Source organism: Oncorhynchus gorbuscha, linkage group LG03 (assembly GCF_021184085.1).
Source record: "Oncorhynchus gorbuscha isolate QuinsamMale2020 ecotype Even-year linkage group LG03, OgorEven_v1.0, whole genome shotgun sequence".
NCBI classification, from domain to species: domain Eukaryota; kingdom Metazoa; phylum Chordata; class Actinopteri; order Salmoniformes; family Salmonidae; genus Oncorhynchus; species Oncorhynchus gorbuscha.
The window spans coordinates 57,039,095-57,065,550 of NC_060175.1; the positions used below are offsets into that span (position 1 = coordinate 57,039,095).

The following is a 26,456-nucleotide window of genomic DNA, read 5'->3' on the forward strand; positions in this document are numbered from 1 at the left end:
CGAGGGTCGCCACTCAAGGGACACTAAATCAAATCAAATCAAATCAAATCAAATGTTATTTGTCACATACACATGGTTAGCAGATGTTAATGCGAGTGTAGCGAAATGCTTGTGCTTCTAGTTCCGACAATGCAGTGATAACCAACAAGTAATCTAACTAACAATTCCAAAACTACTGTCTTATACACAGTGTAAGGGGATAAGGAACATGTACATAAGGATATATGAATGAGTGATGGTACAGGGCAGCATACAGTAGATGGTATCGAGTACAGTATATACATATGAGATGAGTGTGTAGACAAAGTAAACAAAGTGGCATAGTTAAAGTGGCTAGTGATACATGTGTTACATAAGGATGCAGTCGATGATGTAGAGTACAGTATATACATATGCATATGAGATTAATAATGTAGGGTAAGTAACATTATATAAGGTAGCATTGTTTAAAGTGGCTAGTGATATATTTACATCATTTCCCATCAATTCCCATTATTAAAATGGCTGGAGTTGGGTCAGTGTCAATGACAGTGTGTTGGCAGCAGCCACTCAGTGTTAGTGGTGGCTGTTTAACAGTCTGATGGCCTTGAGATAGAAGCTGTTTTTCAGTCTCTCGGTCCCAGCTTTGATGCACCTGTACTGACCTCGCCTTCTGGATGATAGCGGGGTGAACAGGCAGTGGTTCGGGTGGTTGATGTCCTTGATGATCTTTATGGCCTTCCTGTAACAACGGGTGGTGTAGGTGTCCTGGAGGGCAGGTAGTTTGCCCCCGGTGATGCGTTGTGCAGTCCTCACTACCCTCTGGAGAGCCTTACGGTTGAGGGCGGAGCAGTTGCCGTACCAGGCGGTGATACAGCCCGCCAGGATGCTCTCGATTGTGCATCTGTAGAAGTTTGTGAGTGCTTTTGGTGACAAGCCGAATTTCTTCAGCCTCCTGAGGTTGAATAGGCGCTGCTGCGCCTTTTTCACGACGCTGTCAGTGTGAGTGGACCAATTCAGTTTGTCTGTGATGTGTATGCCGAGGAACTTAAAACTAGCTACCCTCTCCACTACTGTTCCATCGATGTGGATAGGGGGATGTTCCCTCTCCTGTTTCCTGAAGTCCACAATCATCTCCTTAGTTTTGTTGACGTTGAGTGTGAGGTTATTTTCCTGACACCACACTCCGAGGGCCCTCACCTCCTCCCTGTAGGCCGTCTCGTCGTTGTTGGTAATCAAGCCTACCACTGTTGTGTCGTCCGCAAACTTGATGATTGAGTTGGAGGCGTGCGTGGCCACGCAGTCGTGGGTGAACAGGGAGTACAGGAGAGGGCTCAGAACGCACCCTTGTGGGGCCCCTGTGTTGAGGATCAGCGGGGAGGAGATGTTGTTGCCTACCCTCACCACCTGGGGGCGGCCCGTCAGGAAGTCCAGTACCCAGTTGCACAGGGCGGGGTCGAGACCCAGGGTCTCGAGCTTGATGACGAGCTTGGAGGGTACTATGGTGTTGAATGCCGAGCTGTAGTCGATGAACAGCATTCTCACATAGGTATTCCTCTTGTCCAGGTGGGTTAGGGCAGTGTGCAGTGTGGTTGAGATTGCATCGTCTGTGGACCTATTTGGGCGGTAAGCAAATTGGAGTGGGTCTAGGGTGTCAGGTAGGGTGGAGGTGATATGGTCCTTGACTAGTCTCTCAAAGCACTTCATGATGACGGAAGTGAGTGCTACGGGGCGGTAGTCGTTTAGCTCAGTTACCTTAGCTTTCTTGGGAACAGGAACAATGGTGGCCCTCTTGAAGCATGTGGGAACAGCAGACTGGTATAGGGATTGATTGAATATGTCCGTAAACACACCGGCCAGCTGGTCTGCGCATGCTCTGAGGGCGCGGCTGGGGATGCCGTCTGGGCCTGCAGCCTTGCGAGGGTTAACACGTTTAAATGTCTTACTCACCTCGGCTGCAGTGAAGGAGAGACCGCATGTTTCCGTTGCAGGCCGTGTCAGTGGCACTGTATTGTCCTCAAAGCGGGCAAAAAAGTTATTTAGTCTGCCTGGGAGCAAGACATCCTGGTCCGTGACTGGGCTGGATTTCATCTTGTAGTCCGTGATTGACTGTAGACCCTGCCACATGCCTCTTGTGTCTGAGCCATTGAATTGAGATTCCACTTTGTCTCTGTACTGACGCTTAGCTTGTTTGATAGCCTTCCGGAGGGAATAGTTGCACTGTTTGTATTCAGTCATGTTGCCAGACACCTTGCCCTGATTAAAAGCAGTGGTTCGCGCTTTCAGTTTCACGCGAATGCTGCCATCAATCCACGGTTTCTGGTTAGGGAATGTTTTTATCGTTGCTATGGGAACGACATCTTCGACGCACGTTCTAATGAACTCGCACACCGAATCAGCGTATTCGTCAATATTCCCATCTGACGCAATACGAAACATGTCCCAGTCCACGTGATGGAAGCAGTCTTGGAGTGTAGAGTCAGCTTGTTCTGACCAGCGTTGGACAGACCTCAGCGTGGGAGCCTCTTGTTTTAGTTTCTGTCTGTAGGCAGGGATCAGCAAAATGGAGTCGTGGTCAGCTTTCCCGAAAGGGGGGCGGGGCAGGGCCTTATATGCGTCGCGGAAGTTAGAGTAACAATGATCCAAGGTTTTACCACCCCTGGTTGCGCAATCGATATGCTGATAAAATTTAGGGAGTCTTGTTTTCAGATTGGCTTTGTTAAAATCCCCAGCTACAATGAATGCAGCCTCCGGATAAATGTTTTCCAGTTTGCAAAGAGTTAAATAAAGTTTGTTCAGAGCCATCGATGTGTCTGCTTGGGGGGGGATATATACGGCTGTGATTATAATCGAAGAGAATTCTCTTGGAAGATAATGCGTTCTACATTTGATTGTGAGGAATTCTAAATCAGGTGAACAGAAGGATTTGAGTTCCTGTATGTTTCCTTCATCACACCATGTCCCGTTAGTCATGAGGCATACGCCCCCGCCACTCTTCTTACCAGAGAGACGTTTCTGTCTGTAAGACAATTATGGAGTGGGGTCCACGTCCAGCGCCGCCACCGCGGACGGATGCCCACCCAGACCCTCCCCTATAGGTTTAGGTTGTGCGTTCGGAGTCCGCACCTTGGGGGGGGGGGGTTCTGTCGCGCTCTGTCCATCGTTCGTATGTGTTTTCCTTGTTTTAGTGTTGGTCAGGACGTGAGCTGGGTGGGCATTCTATGTTGTGTGTCTGGTTTGTCTATTTATATGTTTGGCCTGATATGGTTCTCAATCAGAGGCAGGTGTTAGTCGTTGTCTCTGATTGGGAACCATATTTAGGTAGCCTGTTTTGTGTTGGGTTTTGTGGGTGATTGTTCCTGTCTCTGTGTTTGCACCAGATAGGACTTTTTAGGTTTTCACTTTTCTTGTTTTGTATAGTCTGTTCATGTATAGTCGTCTTTATTAAAAACATGAATAACCACCGCGCTGCATTTTGGTCCGCCTCTCTTTCACCAGAAGAAAACCCTTACAAACAGTCCAAACATAGCTGAGTGCAATAGAGAAAAATGTCCACTAGATGACAGCAAATGGACCAATCACGACCCTACAGAAAAGGTGAGAAATCCATATCTGCTTTTAAACCAGAGTGCTTAGTGGCCTGTAGTTTGTAAATCCATATCTTCATTTAAGCCAGAGAACTTACTGGCCTGTAGTTTGTAAATCCGTATCTTCATTTAAACCAGGGTACATAGTGGCCTGTAGTTTGTAAATCCGTATCTTCATTTAAACCAGGGTACTTAGTGGCCTGTCATTTGTAAATCCCAAAACTTTCCCTTTGGTTTAACTGTTTCTCTTTGCCTGGAGAAAACCAACACATCACATTTCAACTTAACGAGCAGTGATGATGAGGATCACTCCTGACACTCCGAGGCCAGCACCTTCCAAGAGGGAGTGGATGCGGAAGAGGCCAAACCTGAGGGGGAGGAAGAAATCAAGACTATCCAACCACACGGAGCAGGACCAGAACAAGGCTGTGATCAACTTTTCTGGAGAACCCATTTCTGATGATTGTGTAAGGTTTTGTCTAAAGGACTGTCCTTTGTCCCCACATACTCAACAAATTAATTCAATACAAAGATTGACCTATTTTGTTTCTACAGGAATCTACATCTGAAGGCCTGGTACAAGCAACACATCTCTCCAACTACAGACAGGTCAGGCAGTTTCTGTGCCCTCAAACACCTTTTAAACCCAAGTCCACCTTTTGTCCCATCGTCCAGATTTCCACACTAAATACATTTGCCACAAAGGTACATTTTGATGTGGAGAATCTGTTTAAGGGTAAAATTGACTCCAACCAAACACGATGTAATCTTTCTAAGACAGAGAGGGATGCAGTTCAATCATTGTCCAAAAATGAACGGATTGTGGTTAAAAAAGACATTTGTGCACCGGGGCCTCCCACTCTTTTTTCTATTCTGGATAGAGACAGTTTGCGCTGTTCTGTGAAGGGAGTAGTACACAGCGTTCAACGAGATCTTCAGTTTCTTGGCAATTTCTCGCATGGAATAGCCTTCATTTCTCAGAACAAGAATAGACTGACAAGTTTCAGAAGAAAGTCTTTGTTTCTGGCCATTTTGAACCTATAATTGAACTCATAAATGCTGATGATCCAGATACTCAACTAGTCTAAAGAAGGCCTTCTTTAATCAGAAAAACAGTTTTCCGCTGTGCTAACATAATTACAAAAGGGTTATCTAATGATCAATTAGACTTTTAAAATTATAAACTTGGATTAGCTAACACAACGTTCCATTGGAACTCAGGAGTGAGGGTTGCTACGTAGATATTCCATAAAAAAATCTGCCATTTTGTCACGCCCTGGTCGAAGTATGTATGTTTGTCTTCATTTATTTAGTCAGGCCAGGGTGTGACATGGGTTTATTTTGTGGTGTGTTTTTGTATTGGGGTTTTAGTAGGTATTGGGATTGTGGCTGAGTAGGGTTGTCTAGGAAAGTCTATGGTTGCCATGAGGCGGTTCTTAATCAGAGGCAGGTGATTTTCGTTGTCTCTGATTGGGAACCATATTTAGGCAGCCATATTCTTTGAGTGTTTCGTGGGTGATTGTTCCTGTCTTTGTGTTTGCACCAGATAGGGCTGGTTCGGTTTTCATTATTTCATTTCATTATTTTTGTAGTTTCTGCATGTACAGTTTTCCTTCATTAAAATATATCATGAATCATCATCACGCTGCATTTTGGTCCAATCCTTGTTCCACCTCTTCGTCAGAGGAGGAGATAGAAGATAGCCGTTACAGAATCACCCACCACAACAGGACCAAGTGGCGTGGTAACAGGCAGCATGAGCAGCGCGACAAGAATTTCTGGACTTGGGAGGAAATCCTCGATGGGAGAGGACCCTGGGCTAAACCAGGGGAGTGCAGCCGCACCAAGGTGCAGCGAGAGAAGGACTGGACATGAGAGGACGAACTGGACTGTGAAGGACCTTGGGCTCAGCCTGGAGAATATCGCCGCCCCAAGGAAGAACTGGAGGCGAAGAAAGCGGAGAGGAGCTGGTATGAGGAGGCAGCACGGCAACACGGATGGAAGCCTGAGAGTCAGCCCCAACAATTTATTGGGGGGGGCTCACAGGGAGTATGGCTATGCCAGGTAGGAGACCTGCGCAAACTCCCTGTGCTTAACGGGGGGGCTAGAGAGACCGGGCAGGCACCGTATTATGCTATGGAGCACACGGTGTCTCCAGTGCGGGTGCATAGCCCGGTGCGGTACATACCAGCTCTTCGTATTGGCCGGGCTAGAGTGGGCATCGAGCCAGGTAAGGTTGGGCAGGCTTGGTGCTCAAGAGCTCCAGTGCGCCTGCACGGTCCGGTCTATCCAGAGCCACCTCCACACACCAGTCCTCTGGTGGCAGCTCCCCGCACCAGGCTTCCTGTGCGTGTTCTCGGTCCAGTCCCACCAGTGCCAGCACCACGCATCAGGCCTACAGTGCGCCTCGCCTCTCCAGCACTGCCGGAGTCTCCCGCCTGTTCAGCGCAGCCAGAGCCATCCTCATCTCCAGCGCTGCTGGAGTCTCCTGCCTGTTCAGCGCTGCCAGAGCCTTCCTCCTCTACAGCGCTGGTGGAGTCTCCTGCCTGTTTAGCGCAGCCTGAGCTGCAAGCCTGCATGGAGCAGCCTGAGCTGTCAGTCTGCATAGAGCAGCCTGAGCTGCCAGTCTGCATGGAGCAGCCAGAGCTGCCAGTCTGCATGGAGCAGCCAGAGCTGCCAGTCTGCATGGAGCAGCCAGAGCTGCCAGTCTGCATGGAGCAGCCAGAGCTGCCAGTCTGCATGGAGCAGCCAGAGCTGCCAGTCTGCATGGAGCAGCCAGAGCTGCCAGTCTGCATGGAGCAGCCAGAGCTGCCAGTCTGCATGGAGCAGCCAGAGCTGCCAGTCTGCATGGAGCAGCCAGAGCTGCCAGTCTGCATGGAGCAGCCAGAGCTGCCAGTCTGCATGGAGCAGCCAGAGCTGCCAGTCTGCATGGAGCAGCCAGAGCTGCCAGTCTGCATGGAGCAGCTAGATCTGCCAGTCAGCCATGATCTTCCAGATCTGCCAGTCAACCAGACACTTCCAGATCCGCCAGTCAACTAGACTCTTCCAGATCCGCCAGCCAGCCAGGATCTGCCGGAGCCAATTACCTGCCTGAGCTTCCTATCAGTGCTGAGCTTCTCCTCAGTGCCGAGCTTCTCCTCAGTGCCGAGCTTCCCCTCAGTGCCGAGCTGCCCCTCAGTCCCGAGCTGCCCCTCAGTCCCGAGCTGCCCCTCAGTCCAGTGGGGTTCTGGGTGAGGACTACTAGGCCATGGTCGGCGGCGAGGGTGAACTATCCTAGGACGCGAGGGGGAGGAATTAAGACATTGATGGAGTGGGGTCCACGTCCCGAGCCGGAGACGCCAACATGGACAGACGCCGGACCCTCCCTATTGTTTTGATGTGTGTCCGGGAGTCTCCACCTTAGGGGGGGGGGGGGGGGGGGTTCTGTCACACCCTGGTCGACGTATGTATGTTTGTCTTCATTTATTTGGTCAGGCCAGGGTGTGACATGGGTTTATTTTGTGGTGTGTTTTTGTATTGGGGTTTTAGTAGGTATTGGGATTGTGGCTGAGCAGGGTTGTCTAGGAAAGTCTATGACTGCCTTGAGGCGGTTCTTAATCAGGGGCAGGTGATTTTCGTTGTCTCTGATTGGGAACCATATTTTGGCAGCCATATTCTATATTGTTTCGTGGGTGATTGTTCCTGTCTTTTGTGTTTGCACCAGATAGGGCTGTTTCGGTTTTCATCATTTCATTATTTTTGTAGTTTCTGCATGTATAGTTTTCCTTCATTAAAATATATCATGAATCATCATCACGCTGCATTTTGGTCCAATCCTTGTTCCACCTCTTCGTCAGAGGAGGAGATAGAAGAGAGCCGTTACACATTTCCAGCTACAATAGTCTTTTACAACATCAACAATGTCTACACTGTATATATGATCAGTTTGATGTTATTTTAATGGACAAAAAATGAGTTTTTCTTTCAAAAACAAGGACATTTCTAACTGACCCCAAAGTTTTGAAGAGTAGTGTGTGTACATATATATACATACACACACACACACACACACAGTATATTGTCCCTGTCGTATTTGTACAGTGGGGGGGCTCTCAATCCCCTCCCAGACCTCCACCTCTTCCTACCCTGTCTACTGAGTAATCAAGCCTCAACTCTCCAGTTCTCTCCTGACCGTCTTATCTGATCTGCTGAGCCGGAGCGGATACATTTTACCATCCCTGCTACCAATGTCAGCCAGTCAGAGAGACGGCGAGACAGGTATTTTTCCAAAAATAATTTTTACATTTAACTAGGCAAGTCAGTTAAGCACAAATTCTTATTTACAATGACAGCCTACCAGGGAACAGTGGGTTTATTGCATTGTTCAAGGGCAGAATAACAGACCTTATCAGCTCAGGGATTTGATCCTGCAACCTTTTGGTTACTGGCCCAATGCACTAACCACTAGGCTCCTTGCCGCACCATCACGCAATGTGTCCGTAATGGCAATGACAAATAGTGCTTATTCAAATACCAATGCACTGTATGCCCCTTGTAAACAGATAGGCGAGGAATTTGTGCTTCATATCAAATCTCCCTCCCCTCACTTATTGTTACATCGTCACTGTTGTCATTAAACTAAATACATGTTTAGATAAAGGCCTGTGTAGATGTTATGTAACGCCACACCATGCTCAGCATCCTCGTCCTTTTTCCATCAAATATTTGCAATGTTGCATTCAATATAAACAACTACAGTAAATTGTCTACAATGTATTTTTGGGGAACATCTCTGTACTTTTGTTATCAGTGGAATAAAATTTGCAGGGGCTAAATAATCCCCCAAAATACTGTAGGCTAGCTCTCGGGGAACCGTGAATGATCATGATATGCATCCGTCATTCAGATTTACCAACAAACAGGGAGTCTATCTCTATTGACAGACATTACCGACTTAGACCCCTCTTTTCTGTTCTGAGGAAAGCGAGCCAGCCGTGTGGGTGAGTGTTTTGGCCATCACCTGAGACATTTTCTGCTGAGTCAATGGTTGAAATCATTATTTACCACAGTCGTATAAAGCCAGAGTGTCCCAGAAACCACCAAGCATTTTTATTGCTATTGAAATTAGAGGGAGATGGACTCAAGCAGAGAGAGGTTCAGCTGGTTCAGAAAGGAAACTCATTTACCTCTCAATTAATTACACTAGGCTTTGAACACAAAAGCCACAAATCTGAGCCAAACTGCTGAAAATATACCTGTTCAGCATATTGAACAGTGTCTTTCTGTGATAGTCAACCGAATGCGTTGAAATTCTAAAATAAAACATGGTTGTTATTATATATGGTGTATAACAAGCATTGAAATGGATCTCATACATTCAATACAATACCATAGGTTAATTGTGTATGGCGTTGAGATATCTGGTGAAGTAGGACTATACAGTACACCACTCCTGGTATTAATGCCCTCCTTAGTGATATCCACACACAGTGGAGATTTTGAGCCTATCATGGAATGTTTTAATGCCTCCCTCAACTCACAAACTGACTTAAAATTTAAAATGGCAGCTCATTTACTACATCAATCGAAGTGTAAAATAACAATGACGTAAGGTGGCCAGTAAATAATGATTTGGTGACTTTCCTTTCCACCTCTTAAACCAATTTATTCACGTAATTTACAGTGCCTGAAGGGTAAAATACATTTAACATTTAAAGACACACAAGGGTGCTCAGCCAAGGCTGACATGTACACTGAACAACAATATAAACACAACATGTAAAGTGTTGGTCCCATATTTCATAACCTGAAATAAGGTGAAGCATATCAAGAAGCTGATTAAACAGCATGCTCATTACACAGGTGCACCTTATGCTGGGGACAATAAAAGGCCACTCTAAAATGTGTAGTTTTGTCACACAACAATGCCACAGATGTCTCAAGTTTTGAGGGACTGTGCAAGTGGCATGCTGACTGCAGGAATGTTGCCAGAGAATAAGAAATTAATTTGTCTACCATAAGCCGCCTCCAGCATTGTTTTAGAGAATTGTGGGTTAGCAGTGTGCCGATGTCAACGTTGTGAAAAGAGTGCCCAATGGTGGCATTGGGGTTATGGTATGGGCAGGCACAAGCTACGGACAACGAACACAATTCCATTTTATCTTTGGCAATTTGAATGTACAGAAATATCTTGACGAGATCCTGAGGCCCATTGAGAAACCCATTTCTTTTAATAAGGTATCTGTGACCAACAGAGCCATATCTGTATTCCCAGTCATGTGAAATCAATAGAATAGTGCTGAATGAATTTATTTCAATTGACTGATTTCCTCATATGAACTGTAACTCAGTAAAATCGTTGAAATTATTGCACGTTGCATTTCTATTTTTGTTCAGTATATATAGCATATATTAGTCTTCACCTTATAACTCACCTTGTGTTTCCAGGCTCTCACACAACTCGGACTTGGCTTCTCCGTTGGGACGTAGGCTCGCCTTGGGGTTGAACTTGTTGGACATGGTGGCAGCTGTGACCACAGCCTTGAGGCTGCGTGTGCGTTTGGGAACGTTCTGCTCCGGGTGCCTGAGGATCACGTAGACCTTGGGCATGTACAGCATCCCCAGAGAGACAGATGCACTCAGGCTCACAGAGATGGTCAGCGTAGTTGTCTGGATGTACATCTGTAAAGTAATGTCATGGAGACTCTGTTAGACCTACGGATCGAAATTGGTGTAGGGTTAAGATTAGGGTTAATGTAACCGGTGTCGGGAACCATACACAATCTGCTGGGCTATATTCCCTACCTGAAGTTAATAAAGAGCACTACGAATCGACAGTTACTGCTCCACCACATCCCTGGTGGTTTACTCTAGATGTTAATGCTCATGTCAAACCCTCTTTCCTTATATGCGGTTAAACACTTCTGTCCATTTGTCCTTGCTGTATGTCCTTCATGAAGAGACGGAAATGATTTGTGAAGGACACAACATACACCGTACAATCCATGACAAAGCTTTACTCTTCACCAAAGTTCTTGTGCCTGTGTAACGAGTACGTGTAATAGAGTATACACTGTAAGCCTAAAGCATATGAGACATGTTTGTGGTGTATCACTATTATTCATTACATTTCACATGACAGAAGTCAATTATTAATAGAGGTATCTGTTGGTAGGATGGCTTGATCCTCTCTTCATAACCCCCCCCATCACACACACACACACACACACACACACACACACACACACACACACACACACACACACACACACACACACACACACACACACACACACACACACACACACACACACACACACACACACACACACACACACACACAACCACCACCACCACCACTGCGGTGCATGCAACCAAGAGTCTCTTGTTTGTTGATTTTCGGCAGTGCTTGTTTTAACATGACCATCACGTCAACCTTTAAAACGGAATGTCATAACACCAGCCTATCTGCCCTATTCTGATTCACTACAAGCTGCCCCATAAAAAAACGAAATAACCTCATGAATTTTTTATCCACGGCTGAACATTGTGAATCACAGGGGAGGGCCTTGCTGATCAGCAGTCTCCCTCACTCCATTTTAAGTGTTTGCAAAGCAGAACTGTGTGAATTAGGCCATCTTATTGAGAACATTAAATGGGAGGGACAGGCTCGTATGAATTGTAATGTATACAGTACATTGTTACAAATACTGATCACCTAACTTGATGAGGGAAAAGCAATTAAAAGGTTGGGCTAATAAAAGATGGTATAGACCCAAATTATTTTATACCATGACACTGTATGACCCAACCTAAAACAAACATAATCCACACTGACACATCTCGTTTAACATGTAATGAAATCAATAAATACCAATAATGTGTTAACCTGTAAGGTATTTGACTGAGAGACCATTATAATTCTAATCTGTTCGGTTTGACTCGACCTTCGTAGCGAGCTATCTTAATGCAGCAAGAGATTCCCTCCCGCTGTTTCATCAACATAGTGTAGCATCCCCAGACTTTACTTCTGCTAGTGTGTCTTTGTTTGTTTTTGTTACGTCTATCCCTCTAAGACGCTCCGCTTCCTCTCCAGATTGCTTTGCTTACCACCTAGGTGAAGCGCAGCACCATCGAGAATAGTGGATGGGACGTTAGAGGAGCAGATGCCAGCGGTGGTAGAGCCTCTCACAGCTGTGGAGACACAGTCCACTAGTGCTCTGCTCTGGGCTGTGTTTGGCTCTGCAGTCTTATAGGGGGATTCAGGACCCAATATGTTATCCATGGATTCATTTAAGGACAAATAAATAAACGGGGACAATCAGGACAAGTTGTAGTGGGAAATGATTTGATCGATTATTTGGTTTATGTTATCTGCTGCTGCATTGTACTAATGGTTCAGCTTTACTTGACACCCACCGTCATATTACGTTACGACACGGTCATAACCATGTCATAACAACTGACATGACATGTCATAACCTGTCATAATGTGGTCATAACACTGCCACGACCCATATATTTACACTTGTTGTGACATATATTGCGCAGAGAATCAAAAAGTTTCCCTGTCAAGAAGTTTCCTTTAGTTTTGAAAGTTTGTTTCATAAGTCCTTTGTTGTTGTAATGAATTTTTTGCAATCATAGTTTTTTTTCATCATATTTTAAATAACTTAAAAATACACTTTATGACACTGTCAAGAAGCATTATGACCATCCTGTGTCACAGGTAACCACATTAAGTGTTTTAATAGGGCTTGGGGCCACCACAAGCTGCCAAAACAGCTTCAATGCGCCTTGGCATAGATTCTACAAGTGTCTGGATGGAGGTGACACCATTCTTTCACGAGAAATTCCATAATTTGGTGTTTTGTTGATGGAAAACGCTGTCTCGGGCGCCACTCCAGAATCTCCTGTAAGTGTTCAATTGGATGGGATCTGGTCACACACACACACACACACACACACACACACACACACACACACACACACACACACACACACACACACACACACACACACACACACACACACACACACACACACACACACACACACACACACACACACACACACACACACACACACTTTAAACCCACTATGCTACTTTGAGACCCATCTTTCAAAGTCACTTTTCTTCTAGCCAAAATAATGGACAACTGGGCAATTAAGCATGATGGGATGTTAACTTCTAAACCCTCATACCACCGACGGGGGTTATTTTGACCATATCATAGTCTAAAGGCGGTTTATTCAATTCTTCACATTTTTCACAACTTTGTCAGTGAACTTGTTCTTAATAAATCTAAATAATTGTTTAGTGTTTCTGTATCAATATGGACTTTTTATAAATTCAATTCCTTTATGGTCATTTTCTGCTGCCTCAGTTTGTATGACAGAAATTTGCATATACTCCAGAATGTTATGAAGGGTGATCAGATGAATTGCAATTAATTGTAAAGTCCCTCTTTGCCATGCAAATGAACTGAATACCCACTACATTTCCACTACATTTCAGCCCTGTCACAAAAGGACCAGCTGACATCATGTCAGTGATTCTGTCATGTTTTGTCTTATATTGTCTTGTCATTATGCTTTCCCTTCTGTTTGTTTCCCCCTGCTGGTCTTATTAGGTTCGTTCCCTTTTTCTATCCCTCTCTCTCCCCCTCCCTCTCTCTCCTCTCTCTATCGTTCCGTTCCTGCTCCCAGCTGTTCCTCATTCTCCTAACTCACTCATTTAGTCTTTTCACACCTGTCCCCTATTTTGTCCTCTGATTAGAGTCCCTATTTCTCCCCTTGTTTTCCGCTTCTGTCCTTGTCGGATCCTTATATGATGTTCGCTGTGCTGTGTCATTGTCTCGCCCTGTCGTGTCTTGTCTCCTTCAGATGCTGCGTGTGAGCAGGTGTCTAAGTCTGCTACGGTCGGTGCCTTCCCGAGGCAACCTGCAGTCAATGGTCGAGTCTCCAGTCTGTCCTCGTCACTACGAGTGGATTTAAGTTTTTTCATGTTTTGTTTTCTTCTTTAATTGTCCAGGAGTATTGCTTTTGCCTTTTACTGGAATAAAGACTCTGTTTTCGCCAAGTCGCTTTTGGGTCCCCATTCACCTGCATAACAGATTCTCTCATTAACACAGGTGTGAGCGTTGACGAGGACAAGGCTGGAGATCACTCTGTCATGCTGATTGAGTTTGAACAACAGACTGGAAGCTTCAAAAGGAGGGTGGTGCTTGGAATCATTGTTCTTCCTCTGTCCAACATGGTTACATGCAAGGAACCGCATCATTGCTTTGCACAAAAAGGGCTTCACAGGCAAGGATATTGCTGCCAGTAAGATTACACCTAAATCAAACATGAATTGGATCATCAAGAACTTCAAGGAGAGTGGTTCAATTGTTGTGAAGAAGGCTTCAGGGCATACAAGAAAGTCCAGCAAGCGCCAAGACCATCTCCTAAAGTTGATTCAGCTGGGGGATCGGGGCACCACCAGTACAGAGCTTGCTCAGGAATGGCAGCAGGCAGGTGTGAGTGCATCTTGACTGCCGAGGACTGGGGTAATGTCATTTTCTCTGATGAATCCCCTTTCCGATTGTTTGGGGCATCTGGAAAAAAGCTTGTCTGGAGAAGACAAGGTGAGCGCTACCATCAGTCCTGTGTCATGCCAACAGTGAAGCATCCTGAGACCATTAATGTGTGGGGTTGCTTCTCAGCCAAGGGAGTGGGCTCACTCACAATTTTACCTAAGAACACAGCCATGAATAAAGAATTGTACCAACACATCCTCCGAGAGCAACTCCGAGAGCAACCATCCAGGAACAGTTTGGTGACTAACAATGCCTTTTTCAGCATGATGGAGCACCTTGCCATAAGGCAAAAGTGATAACTAAGTGGCTCGGGGAACAAAACATCGATATTTTGGGTCCATGACCAGGAAACACCCTAGACCTTAATCCCATTGAGAACTTGTGGTCAATCCTCAAGAGGCGGGTGGACAAACAAAAACCCACAAATTCTGACAAACTCCAAGCATTGATTATGCAAGAACGGGCTGCCATCATTCAGGATGTGGCCCAGAAGTTAATTGACAGCATGCCAGGGCATGCTTGAAGAAGAAGGGTCAACACTGCAAATATTGACTCTTTGCATCAACTTCATGAAATTGTCAATAAAAGCCTTTGACACTTATGAAATGCTTGTAATTATACTCCAGTATTCCATAGTAACATCTGACAAAAAATATCTAAAGACACTGAAGAAGCAAACTTTGTGAAAATTAATATTTGTGTCATTCTCAAAACTTTTGGCCATGACTGTATATAGCTGCCTTCGTGTTGCAGGACCTCAGGAAGAGTAGCTGCTGCCTTGACAACAGCTAAATGGGGATACATAATAAATACAAATACAAAGCATGTCATCCTTTAATGCAGAGTTGACCATTACAATTCATTCACTGTACAATCTGAACATTTGAATTACTGTTTGGCATTGCAGTTCTGTTGAATAAGCCTAAAATTAACCGTCCACCATGGGGCTGTGAGTGTATATCAGAGCAAACCCATTTTCAGACTGTGACTAAGACAGTAGACTGGCAGGATCATTCGCCTGTACTTCTCCCCTAATTTGCCTCTTCCTCAGCACATTCAGAGCAGTGCATATTGGAGGAGTGCTATTGGCAGACCTGCACATATAGAACATGTGTTTTTCTACGGACCTGCATTTCTTTAGCGAGCCTAAGATTGTACTTTTCTATACCATGTATGACTGTAATAAGGTAGGGTAGCCTAGTGGTTAGAGCGTTGGACTAGTAACCGGAAGGTTGCAAGTTCAAATCCCCGAGCTGACAAGCTACAAATCTGTCATTCTGCCCCTGAACAGGCAGTTAACCCACTGTTCCTAGGCCGTCATTGAAAATAAGAATTTGTTCTTAACTGATTTCCCTAGTTAAATAAAGGTTAAAAAAACAAAAATCATCTGTGCATATAATAATCTGCCAATGGGATGCAAAGTCTTCAAATGGTATAATACTTGATATATGCAATGCAAGAACTTGGATAAGCTCTGAATTTACACAGAGAGCTGTATTCTCAGAAAAGTAGCTACTGTACGGCAAATCTAAAAAAAGTTTTTCTTTGAATCTGGAGACATAATATTCAATTATACATATCCTCAGAGGGCGGAGGGGAACAGTTGGGGTGATCTTGACCTGATAAAGATGGAGCACCTTCTGTACTATGGTTATAACTGGTAATAACTAAGTATGATTGTGTACAAAATCAAACCTACCTTAGATATATGCTTAGTTGCAGTCAAAACAGCTCATAAAAGTCTGTCAGTGGTATATAGCACAGATAGTGCTATATTGGTGTGTATTCTCCAAAGAATAGAAGTCACAGTGCATTCAGAAAGTATTCAGACCCCTTGACTTTTTCCACACTTTCTTATGTTACAGCCTTGTTCTAAAAAATATATATATATTTGTAATGCCCTTCATCAATCTACCCGCAATACCCCATAACAACAAAGCAGAAACAGGTACAGTGCCTTGCGAAAGTATTCGGCCCCCTTGAACTTTGCGACCTTTTGCCACATTTCAGGCTTCAAACATAAAGATATAAAACTGTATTGTTTTGTGAAGAATCAACAACAAGTGTGACACAATCATGAAGTGGAACGACATTTATTGGATATTTCTAACTTTTTGAACAAATCAAAAACTGAACAATTGGGCGTGCAATATTATTCAGCCCCCTTAAGTTAATACTTTGTAGCGCCACCTTTTGCTGTGATTACAGCTGTAAGTCGCTTGGGGTATGTCTCTATTAGTTTTGCACATCGAGAGACTGAAATTTTTTCCCATTCCTCCTTGCAAAACAGCTCGAGCTCAGTGAGGTTGGATGGAGAGCATTTGTGAACAGCAGTTTTCAGTTCTTTCCACAGATTCTCGATTGGATTCAGGTCTGGACTTTGACTTGGCCATTCTAACACCTGGATATGTTTATTTTTGAACCATTCCATTGTAGATTTTGCTTTTTGTTTTGGATCATTGTCTTGTTGGAAGACAAATCTCCATCCCAGTCTCAGGTCTTTTGCAGACTCCATCAGGTTTTCTACCAGTATGGTCCTGTATTTGGCTCCATCCATCTTCCCATCAATTTTAACCATCTTCCTTGTCCCTGCTGAAGAAAAGCAGGCCCAAACCATGATGCTGCCACCACCATGTTTGACAGTGGGGATGGTGTTCAGGGTGATGAGCTGTGTTGCTTTTACGCCAAACATAACGTTTTGCATTGTTGCCAAAAAGTTCAATTTTGGTTTCATCTGATCAGAGCACCTTCTTCCACATGTTTGGTGTGTCTCCCAGGTGGCTTGTGGCAAACTTTAAACAACACTTTTTATGGATATCTTTAAGAAATGGCTTTCTTCTTGCCACTCTTCTATAAAGGCCAGATTTGTGCAATATACGACTGATTGTTGTCCTGTGGACAGAGTCTCCCACCTCAGCTGTAGATCTCTGCAGTTCATCCAGAGTGATCATGGGCCTCTTGGCTGCATCTCTGATCAGTCTTCTCCTTGTATGAGCTGAAAGTTTAGAGAGACGGCCAGGTCTTGGTAGATTTGCAGTCTGATACTCCTTCCATTTCAATAGTATCGCTTGCACAGTGCTCCTTGGGATGTTTAAAGCTTGGGAAATCTTTTTGTATCCAAATCCGGCTTTAAACTTCTTCACAACAGTATGTCGGACCTGCCTGGTGTGTTCCTTGTTCTTCATGATGCTCTCTGCACTTTTAACGGACCTCTGAGACTATCACAGTGCAGTTGCATTTATACAGAGACTTGAGTACACACAGGTGGATTGTATTTATCATCATTAGTCATTTAGGTCAACATTGGATCATTCAGAGATCCTCACTGGACTTCTGGAGAGAGTTTGCTGCACTGAAACTAAAGGGGCTGAATAATTTTGCACGCCCAATTTTTCAGTTTTTGATTTGTTAAAAACGTTTGAAATATCCAATAAATGTCGTTCCACTTCATGATTGTGTCCCACTTGTTGTTGATTCTTCACAAAAAAATACAGTTTTATATCTTTATGTTTGAAGCCTGAAATATAGCAAAAGGTCGCAAAGTTCAAGGGGGCCAAATACTTTCGCAAGGCACTGTAGTTATACATTTTATCAAATGTGTTAAACAAATTAAATATTACATTTACATAAGTATTCAGACACTTTACTAAGTACTCTCTTGAAACACCTTCGGGAGTGATTACAGCCTCGATTCTTCTTGGGTATGATGCTACAAGCTTGGCACACCTGTATTTGGGGAATTTTCCCCATTCTTCTCTGCAGATCCTCTCAAGCTCTGTCAGGTTGGAATGGGAGCGTCGCTGCACTGCTAGTTTCAGATCTCTCCAGAGATTTCTGATCGGGTTCAAGTCCGGACTCTGGCTGGGCCACTCAAGGACATTCAAAGTCTTGTCCCGAAGCCACTCCTGCCGTGTCTTGGCAGTGTGCTTGGGTCGTTGTGCTGATGGAAGGTGAACCGTCGCCCCAGTCTGAGGTTCTGAGCAGTCCAGAGCAGGTTTTCATCAAGGATCTCTCTGTACTTTTTTTACGTTCATCTTTCTCTCCTGACTAGTTTCTCTCCTGACTTTCGCTCCTGACTAGTCTCCCAGTCTCTGCCGCTGAAAAGATTCCCCACAGCATGATGCTGCCACCACCATTCTAAACCGTAGTGATAGTGCCGGGTTTCCTCCAGATGTGACCCTTGGCATTCAGTCCAAACAGTTCAATCTTGGTTTTGTCAGACCAGAGAATCTTGTTTCTCATGGTCTGAGAGTCCTTTAGGTGCCTTTTGGCAAACTGCAAGCAGGCTGTCATGTGCCTTTTAATGAAGAGTGGCTTCCATCTGCTCACTCTACCATAAAGGCCTGATTGGTGGAGTGCTGCAGAGATGGTTGTCCTTCTGGAAGGTTCTCCCATCTCCACAGAGGGACTCTGGAGCTCTGTCAGAGTGACCATCGGGTTCTTGTTCACCTCCCTGACCAAAGCCTTTCTCCCCCGATTGCTCAGTTTGGCTGGATGGCCAGCTCAAGGAAGAGTATTGGTGGTTCCAAACTTAGTCCATTGAAGAATGATGGACGCCACTGTGTTCTTGGGGGATCTTCAATTCTGCAGAATTGCTTTGGTAACCTTCCCCAGATCTGTGCCTCGACACAGTCCTGTCTCAGAACTCTACGGACAATTCCGTCAACCTCATGGCTTGGTTTTTCGCTCTGACATGCACTGTCAACTGTGGGACCTTACATAGACAGGTGTGTGCCTTTCCAAATCATGTCCAATCAATTCAATTTAACACAGGTGGACAAGTTGTAGAAACATCAAGGATGATCAATGGAAACAGGATGCGCCTGAGCTAAATTCCAAGTCTTTATGGCGCCTGAGCTAATGTAAATAAGTTTTTTATTTTTAATACATTTGCAAAAAAAACAAAACTGTTTTCTTGCTTTGTCATTATGGGTTATTAAGCGGTACCGATGCACCAAGTCTGGAACCAACGGGACCCTGAACAGCTTCTACCCCTAAGCCATAAGACTGCTAAATAGTTAACTAAATAGCTACCCGCACTATCTGTATTGACCCCCTTTGCACTAACTCTTTTGACTCATCACATATGCTGCTGCTACTGCTTATTATCTATGTTGTTGCCTAGTTCCTCTACCTGCATGTACATATCTACCTCAATTACCACGTACGCCTGCACATCGACTCGGTACTGTAGCCATGTTAAATCAAATCAAATTTTATTTGTCACATACACATGGTAAGCAGATGTTAATGCGAGTGTAGCGAAATGTTTGTGCATCTAGTTCCGACAATGCAGTAATAACCAACAAGTAATCTAACTAACAATTCCAAACTACTGTCTTATATACACACAAGTGTAGGGGGATAAAGAATATGTACATAAAGATATATGAATGAGTGATGGTACAGAGCGGCATAGGCAAGATACGGTAGATGGTATCGAGTACAGTATATACATATGAGATGAGTATGTAAACAAAGTGGCATAGTTAAAGTGGCTAGTGATACATGTATTACATAAAGATGCAGTAGATGATATAGAGTACCGTATATACGTATACATATGGGATGAATAATGTAGGGTATGTAAACATTATATTAGGTAGCATTGTTTAGTGGCTAGTGATGCATTTTACAACATTTCCCATCAACTCCCATTATTAAAGTGGCTGGAGTTGAGTCAGTGTGTTGGCAGCAGCCACTCAATGTTAGTGGTGGCTGTTTAACAGTCTGATGGCCTTGAGATAGAAGCTGTTTTTCAGTCTCTCGGTCCCAGCTTTGATGCACCTGTACTGACCTCGCCTTCTGGATGATAGCGGGGTGAACAGGCAGTGGCTCGGGTGGTTGTTGTCCTTGATGATCTTTATGGCCTTCCTGTAACATTGGGTGGTGTAGGTGTCTTGGAGGGCAGGTAGTTTGCCCCCGGTGATGCGTTGTGCAGACCTCACTACCCTCTGGAGAGCCTTACGGTTGTGGGCGGAGCAGTTGCCGTACCAGGCGGTGATACAGCCCGCCAGGATGCTCTCGATTGTGCATCTGTAGAAGTTTGTGAGTGCTTTTGATGACAAGCCGAATTTCTTCAGCCTCCTGAGGTTGAAGAGGCGCTGCTGCTTCTTCTTCATGATGCTGTCTGTGTGGGTGGACCAATTCAGTTTGTCTGTGATGTGTATGCCGAGGAACTTAAAACTTGCTACCCTCTCCACTACTGTTCCATCGATGTGGATAGGGGGGTGTTCCCTCTGCTGTTTCCTGAAGTCCAAAATCATCTCCTTAGTTTTATTGACGTTGAGTGTGAGGTTATTTTCCTGACACCACACTCCGAGGGCCCTCACCTCCTCCCTGTAGGCCGTCTCGTCGTTGTTGGTAATCAAGCCTATCACTATAGTGTCGTCCGCAAACTTGATAATTGAGTTGGAGGCGTGCGTGGCCACGCAGTCGTGGGTGAACAGGGAGTACAGGAGAGGGCTCAGAACGCACCCTTGTGGGGCCCCAGTGTTGAGGATCAGCAGGGTGGAGATGTTGTTGCCTACCCTCACCACCTGGGGGCGGCCCGTCAGGAAGTCCAGTACCCAGTTGCACAGGGCGGGGTCGAGACCCAGGGTCTCGAGCTTGATGACAAGCTCGGAGGGTACTATGGTGTTAAATGCCGAGCTGTAGTCGGTGAACAGCATTCTTACATAGGTATTCCTCTTGTCCAGATGGGTTAGGGCAGTGTGCAGTGTGGTTGAGATTGCATCATCTGTGGACCTATTTGGGCGGTAAGCAAATTGGAGTGGGTCTAGGGTGTCAGGTAGGGTGGAGGTGATATGGTCCTTGACTAGTCTCTCAAAGCACTTCATGATGACGGAAGTGAGTGCTACGGGGCGGTAGTCGTTTAGCTCAGTTACCTTAGCTTTCTTGGGTACAGGAACAATGGTGGCCCTCTTGAAGCATGTGGGAACAGCGGACTGGGATAGGGATTGATTGAAGATGTCCGTAAACACACCAGCCAGCTGGTCTGCGCATGCTCTGAGGGCGCGGCTGGGGATGCCGTCTGGGCCTGCTGCCTTGCGAGGGTTAACACGTTTAAATGTTTTACTCACCTCGGCTGCAGTGAAGGAGAGGCCGCATGTTTTGGTTGCAGGCAGTGTCAGTGGCACTGTATTGTCCTCAAAGCGGGCAAAAAAGTTATTTAGTCTGCCTGGGAGCAAGACATCCTGGTCCGTGACAGGGCTGGTTTTCTTTTTGTAATCCGTGATTGACTGTAAGACCCTGCCACATACCTCTTGTGTCTGAGCCGTTGAATTGAGATTCTACTTTGTCTCTATACTGACGCTTAGCTAGTTTGATTGCCTTGCGGAGGGAATAGCTACACTTTTTGTATTCGGTCATGTTTCCGGTCACCTTGTCCTGATTAAAAGCAGTGATTCGCGCTTTCAGTTTCACGCGAATGCTGCCATCAATCCACGGTTTCTGGTTTGGGAATGTTTGAATCATTGCTATGGGAACAACATCTTCAACGCACGTTCTAATGAACTGGCACACCGATTCAGCGTATTCGTCAATGTTGCTGTCTGACGCAATACGAAACATATCCCAGTCCACGTGATGGAAGCAGTCTTGGAGTGTGGAATCAGATTGGTTGGACCAGCGTTGGACAGACCTCAGCATGGGAGCTTCTTGTTTTAGTTTCTGTCTGTAGGCAGGGATCAACAAAATGGAGTCGTGGTCAGCTTTTCTGAAAGGAGGGCGGGGCAGGGCCTTATATGCATCGCGGAAGTTACAATAGCAATGATCCAAGGTTTTGCCAGCTACTGGTTGCGCAATCGATACGCTGATACAATTTAGGGAGTCTTGTTTTCAGGTTAGCCTTGTTAAAATCCCCAGCTACAATGAATACAGCCTCAGGATGAATGGATTCCAGTTTGCAAAGAGTCAAATAAAGTTCGTTCAGAGCCATCGATGTGTCTGCTTGGGGTGGAATATATACGGCTGTGATTAAAATCGAAGAGAATTCCCTTGGTAGATAATGCGGTCAACATTTGATTGTGAGGAATTCTAAATCAGGTGAACAGAAGGACCATGTTTCCTCCGCTGGCTTCCGGGTTGGATGCGCGTTGTGTTTAGAATCAGTGCGGCTAGGTTGGGTTGTGTATCGGAGGAAGCATGACTTTCAACCTTCGTCTCTCTCGAGCTCATACGGGAGTTGTAGCGATGAGAGAAGATAGTAGCTACTACAACAACAATTGGGGAGAAAAAGGGGTAAAATTCTCAACAAAAAAACAGACTCCAACCTTTCCACAATGGCCAAGACCAGAGAGCTGGTAAGGACAACAGGGATAAAATTGTAGACCTGCACAAGGCTGGGATGGGCTATAGGACAATAGGCAAGCAGCTTGGTGAGAAGGCAACAACTGTTGGCGCAATTATTAGAAAATGGAAGAAGTTCAGTGAATTGTTACCTGCCGGGCGCAGTGCGCGCTAACCAAGGTTGCCAACCTTGGTTAGCGCGCACTGCGCCCGGCCCGCCACAGGAGTCGCTGGTGTGCGATGGACAAGGACATCCCTACCGACCAAGCCCTCCCTAACCCGGACGACGCTAGGCCAATTGTGCGTTGCCCAACGGACCTCCCGGTCGCGGCCGGTTACGACAGAGCCAGCTGTGATCAATGATCATGAGGAAGGTGAGGGATCAGCCAAGAACTACACGGCGGGACTTGGTCAATGACCTGAAGATAGCTGGGACCACAGTCTCAAAGAATACACACTATGCCGTCATGGATTAAAATCCTGCAGCGCACGCAAGATCCCCCTGCTCAAGCCAGCGTATGTCCAGGCCCGTCTGAAGTTTGCCAATGACCATCTGGATGATCCAGAGGAGGAATGGGAGAAAGTAATGTGGTCTGATGAAACAAAAATAGAGCTTGTTGGTCTAAACTCCACTCGTCGTGTATGGAGGCTGAATAAGGATGAGTACAACCCCAAGAACACCATCCCAACCGTGAAGCATGGAGGTGGAAACATCATTCTTTGGGGATGCTTTTCTGCAAAGGGGACAGGACGACTGCACCGTATTGAGGGGAGGATGGATGGGGCCATGTATCGCGAGATCTTGGCCAACAACCTCCTTCCCTCAGTAAGAGCATTTGAAGATGGGTCGTGGCTGGGTCTTCCAGCATGACAACGACCCGAAACACACAGCCAGGGAAACTAAGGAGTGGCTCCGTAAGAAGCATCTCAAGGTCCTGGAGTGGCCTAGCCAGTCTCCAGACCTGAACCCAATAGAAAATCTTTGGAAAGAGCTGAAAGTCTGTATTGCCAGGCGACAGCCCAGAAACCTGAAGGATCTGGAGAAGGTCTGTATGGAGGAGAGGGCCAAAATCCCTGCTGCAGTGTGTGCAAACCTGATCAAGAACTACAGGAAACGTATGATTTCTGTTATTTCAAACAAAGTTTTCTGTACCAAATATTAAGTTCTGCTTTTCTGATGTATCAAATACTTATGTCATGCAATAAAATGAAAATTACTTACTTAAAAATCATACAATGTGATTTTATGGATTTTTGTTTTAGATTCCGTCTCTCATAGTTGAAGTGTACCTATGATAAAAAGTACAGACCTCTACATGCTTTGTAAGTAGGAAAACCTGCAAAATCAGATACTGTATCAAATACTTGTTCTCCCCACTGCAGCTGCCTTTATTTTGCAGGACCCCAGGAAGAGTAGCTGCTGCCTTGACAACAGCCAAATGGGGATACATAATAAATATAAATACAAAGCATATCGTCCGTTATGCAGTGTTGACCATTATAATTAATTCACTGTACAATCTGAACATTTGAATTACTGTTTGGCATTGCAGTTCTGTTGAATAAGCCTAAAATTAACCGTCCACCATGGGTGTTTATCAGAGCAAACCCATTTTCAGACTGTGACTAAGACAGTAGACTGGCTGGATCATTTGCCTGTACTTCTCCCCTAATCTGCCTCTTCCTCAGCACATTCAGAGCAGTGCATATTGGAGGAGTGCTATTGGCAGACCTGCACATATAGAACATATGATTTCTATGAACCTGCATTACTTTAGTGAGCTGGATGTAGATGGGCATTTATTGGGATGACTCAGGCTTCAGTCATGACCACTGAAAAACAAGGTCAAATCAGGAAGTTCAGCTCCCCTTTAACACCAACCTTCCCACCACTGTTGACCTTATGCCTCACCTTAAGACAAAAAAAGCATTTTTTTATTTTCTTCCTGGGAAACGCTTCAAGGTTTTACTCATAGTTCAGTATGGCATATTCAAACAACAGGCTATGAATCATTTCAATATTCATTTCAATTTCACAGCCTCACAATGGTTTCTGTGGTAATAGTCTAATTAAACCAATAAAGATTTTTTACCCCGGGGACTCAAATGTGGTGATGCTGGAGAACGTGATTTACAAACATTGACTACAATGTTTTGCCCTTGATTAGCTTCTTGTCCAATCCCCTCCTCTCCCTCTAGGAAAGCACAGGACAACAACTTCACGCTTGTGTCATGTAGCCGATGCAACCAGTATGAAATCCTAGATATTATCCAGGCCTCTGTACTCTGTCCCATTGATCCTCATTGTGTTCTATTAGGCCTCTGGGACAGCTGTACAATGAATAATGTTGTTTACATATGAAAAAACATAAAAATAAAGAAGGTTGCACACTCCATATATAAACTCCCAGTAATTTATTGGGTATTTACCAACGTTTTGGCATCACTGTGCCTTCCTCAGGTTAATGTCATGAATACTTGAATACAAGAAGAGAAACAGTGCAATTAGTGCAACCAATGACAATTTGTGAAACTGTTAAAAAAACAATAATTTATGGCATATTAAATATATTCTTTATTGGCTAATCGTTAGTATTCAGCTAACCACAGTTTGTGGTCATCAGCTATCCTTAAACTCGGAAATCTATCGCCAGTTTTGTACGGCGCGGCTCGAACCGGAACATACCGGACCTATTTTTCTCTCCATGTCCCCGGATTTCAACCGCTAACTCTGGACATTTATACCTGGATCTCGGAGCCAGCTAGCTGCTATCCGTGTGACTATCGGCTTTCGTCGATTCCGGAGCAAATATAAATTATTCCGGAGCTAGCCAACTGAAGAGTTCCATCAGTCACTCCTGGGCTACAATCACCTATCCGGACCCGTTTTACTGCCAACGTGGAGCCCCACCGGAATTTCACAACTGGACTACCGACGTTATCTCACAACTGGACTACCGGCGTTATCTACCCGAGGGAGTTATCCGGCTGGCTCCTCCGTCGCGACGTTACCTGAACGCCCATCTGCGGTCCGCTAACCGTTAGCTGTCTTATCGGCTGCTATCTGAATAGACCTATCGGACAATTTATTTTAATTTTTTTATTTGGGCCTCTATAACTATATCTATTGGTTTTTTTTGTGTGTTTTTTTTGTGTGTTTTTTTTGCGAATTGGATTCATCCCCTCTACCACACGGAACCCCACTAATCCTACCGACTGAAACGCACGAGGTGGCTAATAACAGACCTCCATCCTATGCTAGCTTGCTCCCGATGTCCCGGCTAGCTGTCTAAATCGCCGTGACCCCAACCAACCTCACTACTCACTAGACCCTTTTGATCACTCGACTAAGTATACCTCTCCTTAATGTCAATATGCCTTGTCCATTGCTGTTCTGGTTAGTGTTTATTGGTTTATTTCACTGTAGAGCCTCTTGTCCTGCTCACTATACATTATCCAACCTATTAGTTCCACCACACACACATGCGATGACATCTCCTGGTTTCAATGATGTTTCTAGAGACAACATCTCTCTCATCATCACTCAATACCTAGGTTTACCTCCACTGTATTCACATCCTACCATACATTTGTCTACATTATACCTTGAAGCTATTTTATCGCCTCCATAAACCTCCTTTTACTCTCTGTTCCAGACGTTCTAGACAACTAATTCTTATTGCTTTTAGCCGTACCCTTATCCTACTACTCCTCTGTTCCTCTGGCGATGTAGAGGTGAATCCAGGCCCTGCAGTGCCTAGCTCCACTCCTATTCCCCAGGCACTCTCTTTTGATGACTTCCGTAACCGTAATAGCCTTGGTTTCATGCATGTTAACATTAGAAGCCTCCTCCCTAAGTTTGTTTTATTTACTGCTTTAGCACACTCTGCCAACCCGGATGTTCTAGCTGTGTCTGAATCCTGGCTTAGGAAGACCACCAAAAATCCGGAATTTTTCATCCCAAACTACAACATTTTCAGACAAGATAGAACGGCCAAAGGGGGCGGTGTTGCAATCTACTGCAAAGATAGCCTGCAGAGTT

At 45.0% G+C, this 26,456-nt stretch overlaps 1 protein-coding gene across 1 annotated transcript in view; it reads right to left on the minus strand.

Moving 5' to 3' along the window:
• The window catches only part of LOC124031612 (metabotropic glutamate receptor 4-like), a 390,640-nt gene that overhangs the window by 7,528 nt on the left and 356,656 nt on the right, over positions 1 to 26,456 (minus strand). The window contains exon 10 of the mRNA XM_046343076.1: positions 9,980 to 10,226. Coding sequence (XP_046199032.1) covers positions 9,980 to 10,226 — 247 coding nt within the window. The remainder of the gene's footprint in view (positions 1 to 9,979; positions 10,227 to 26,456) is intronic.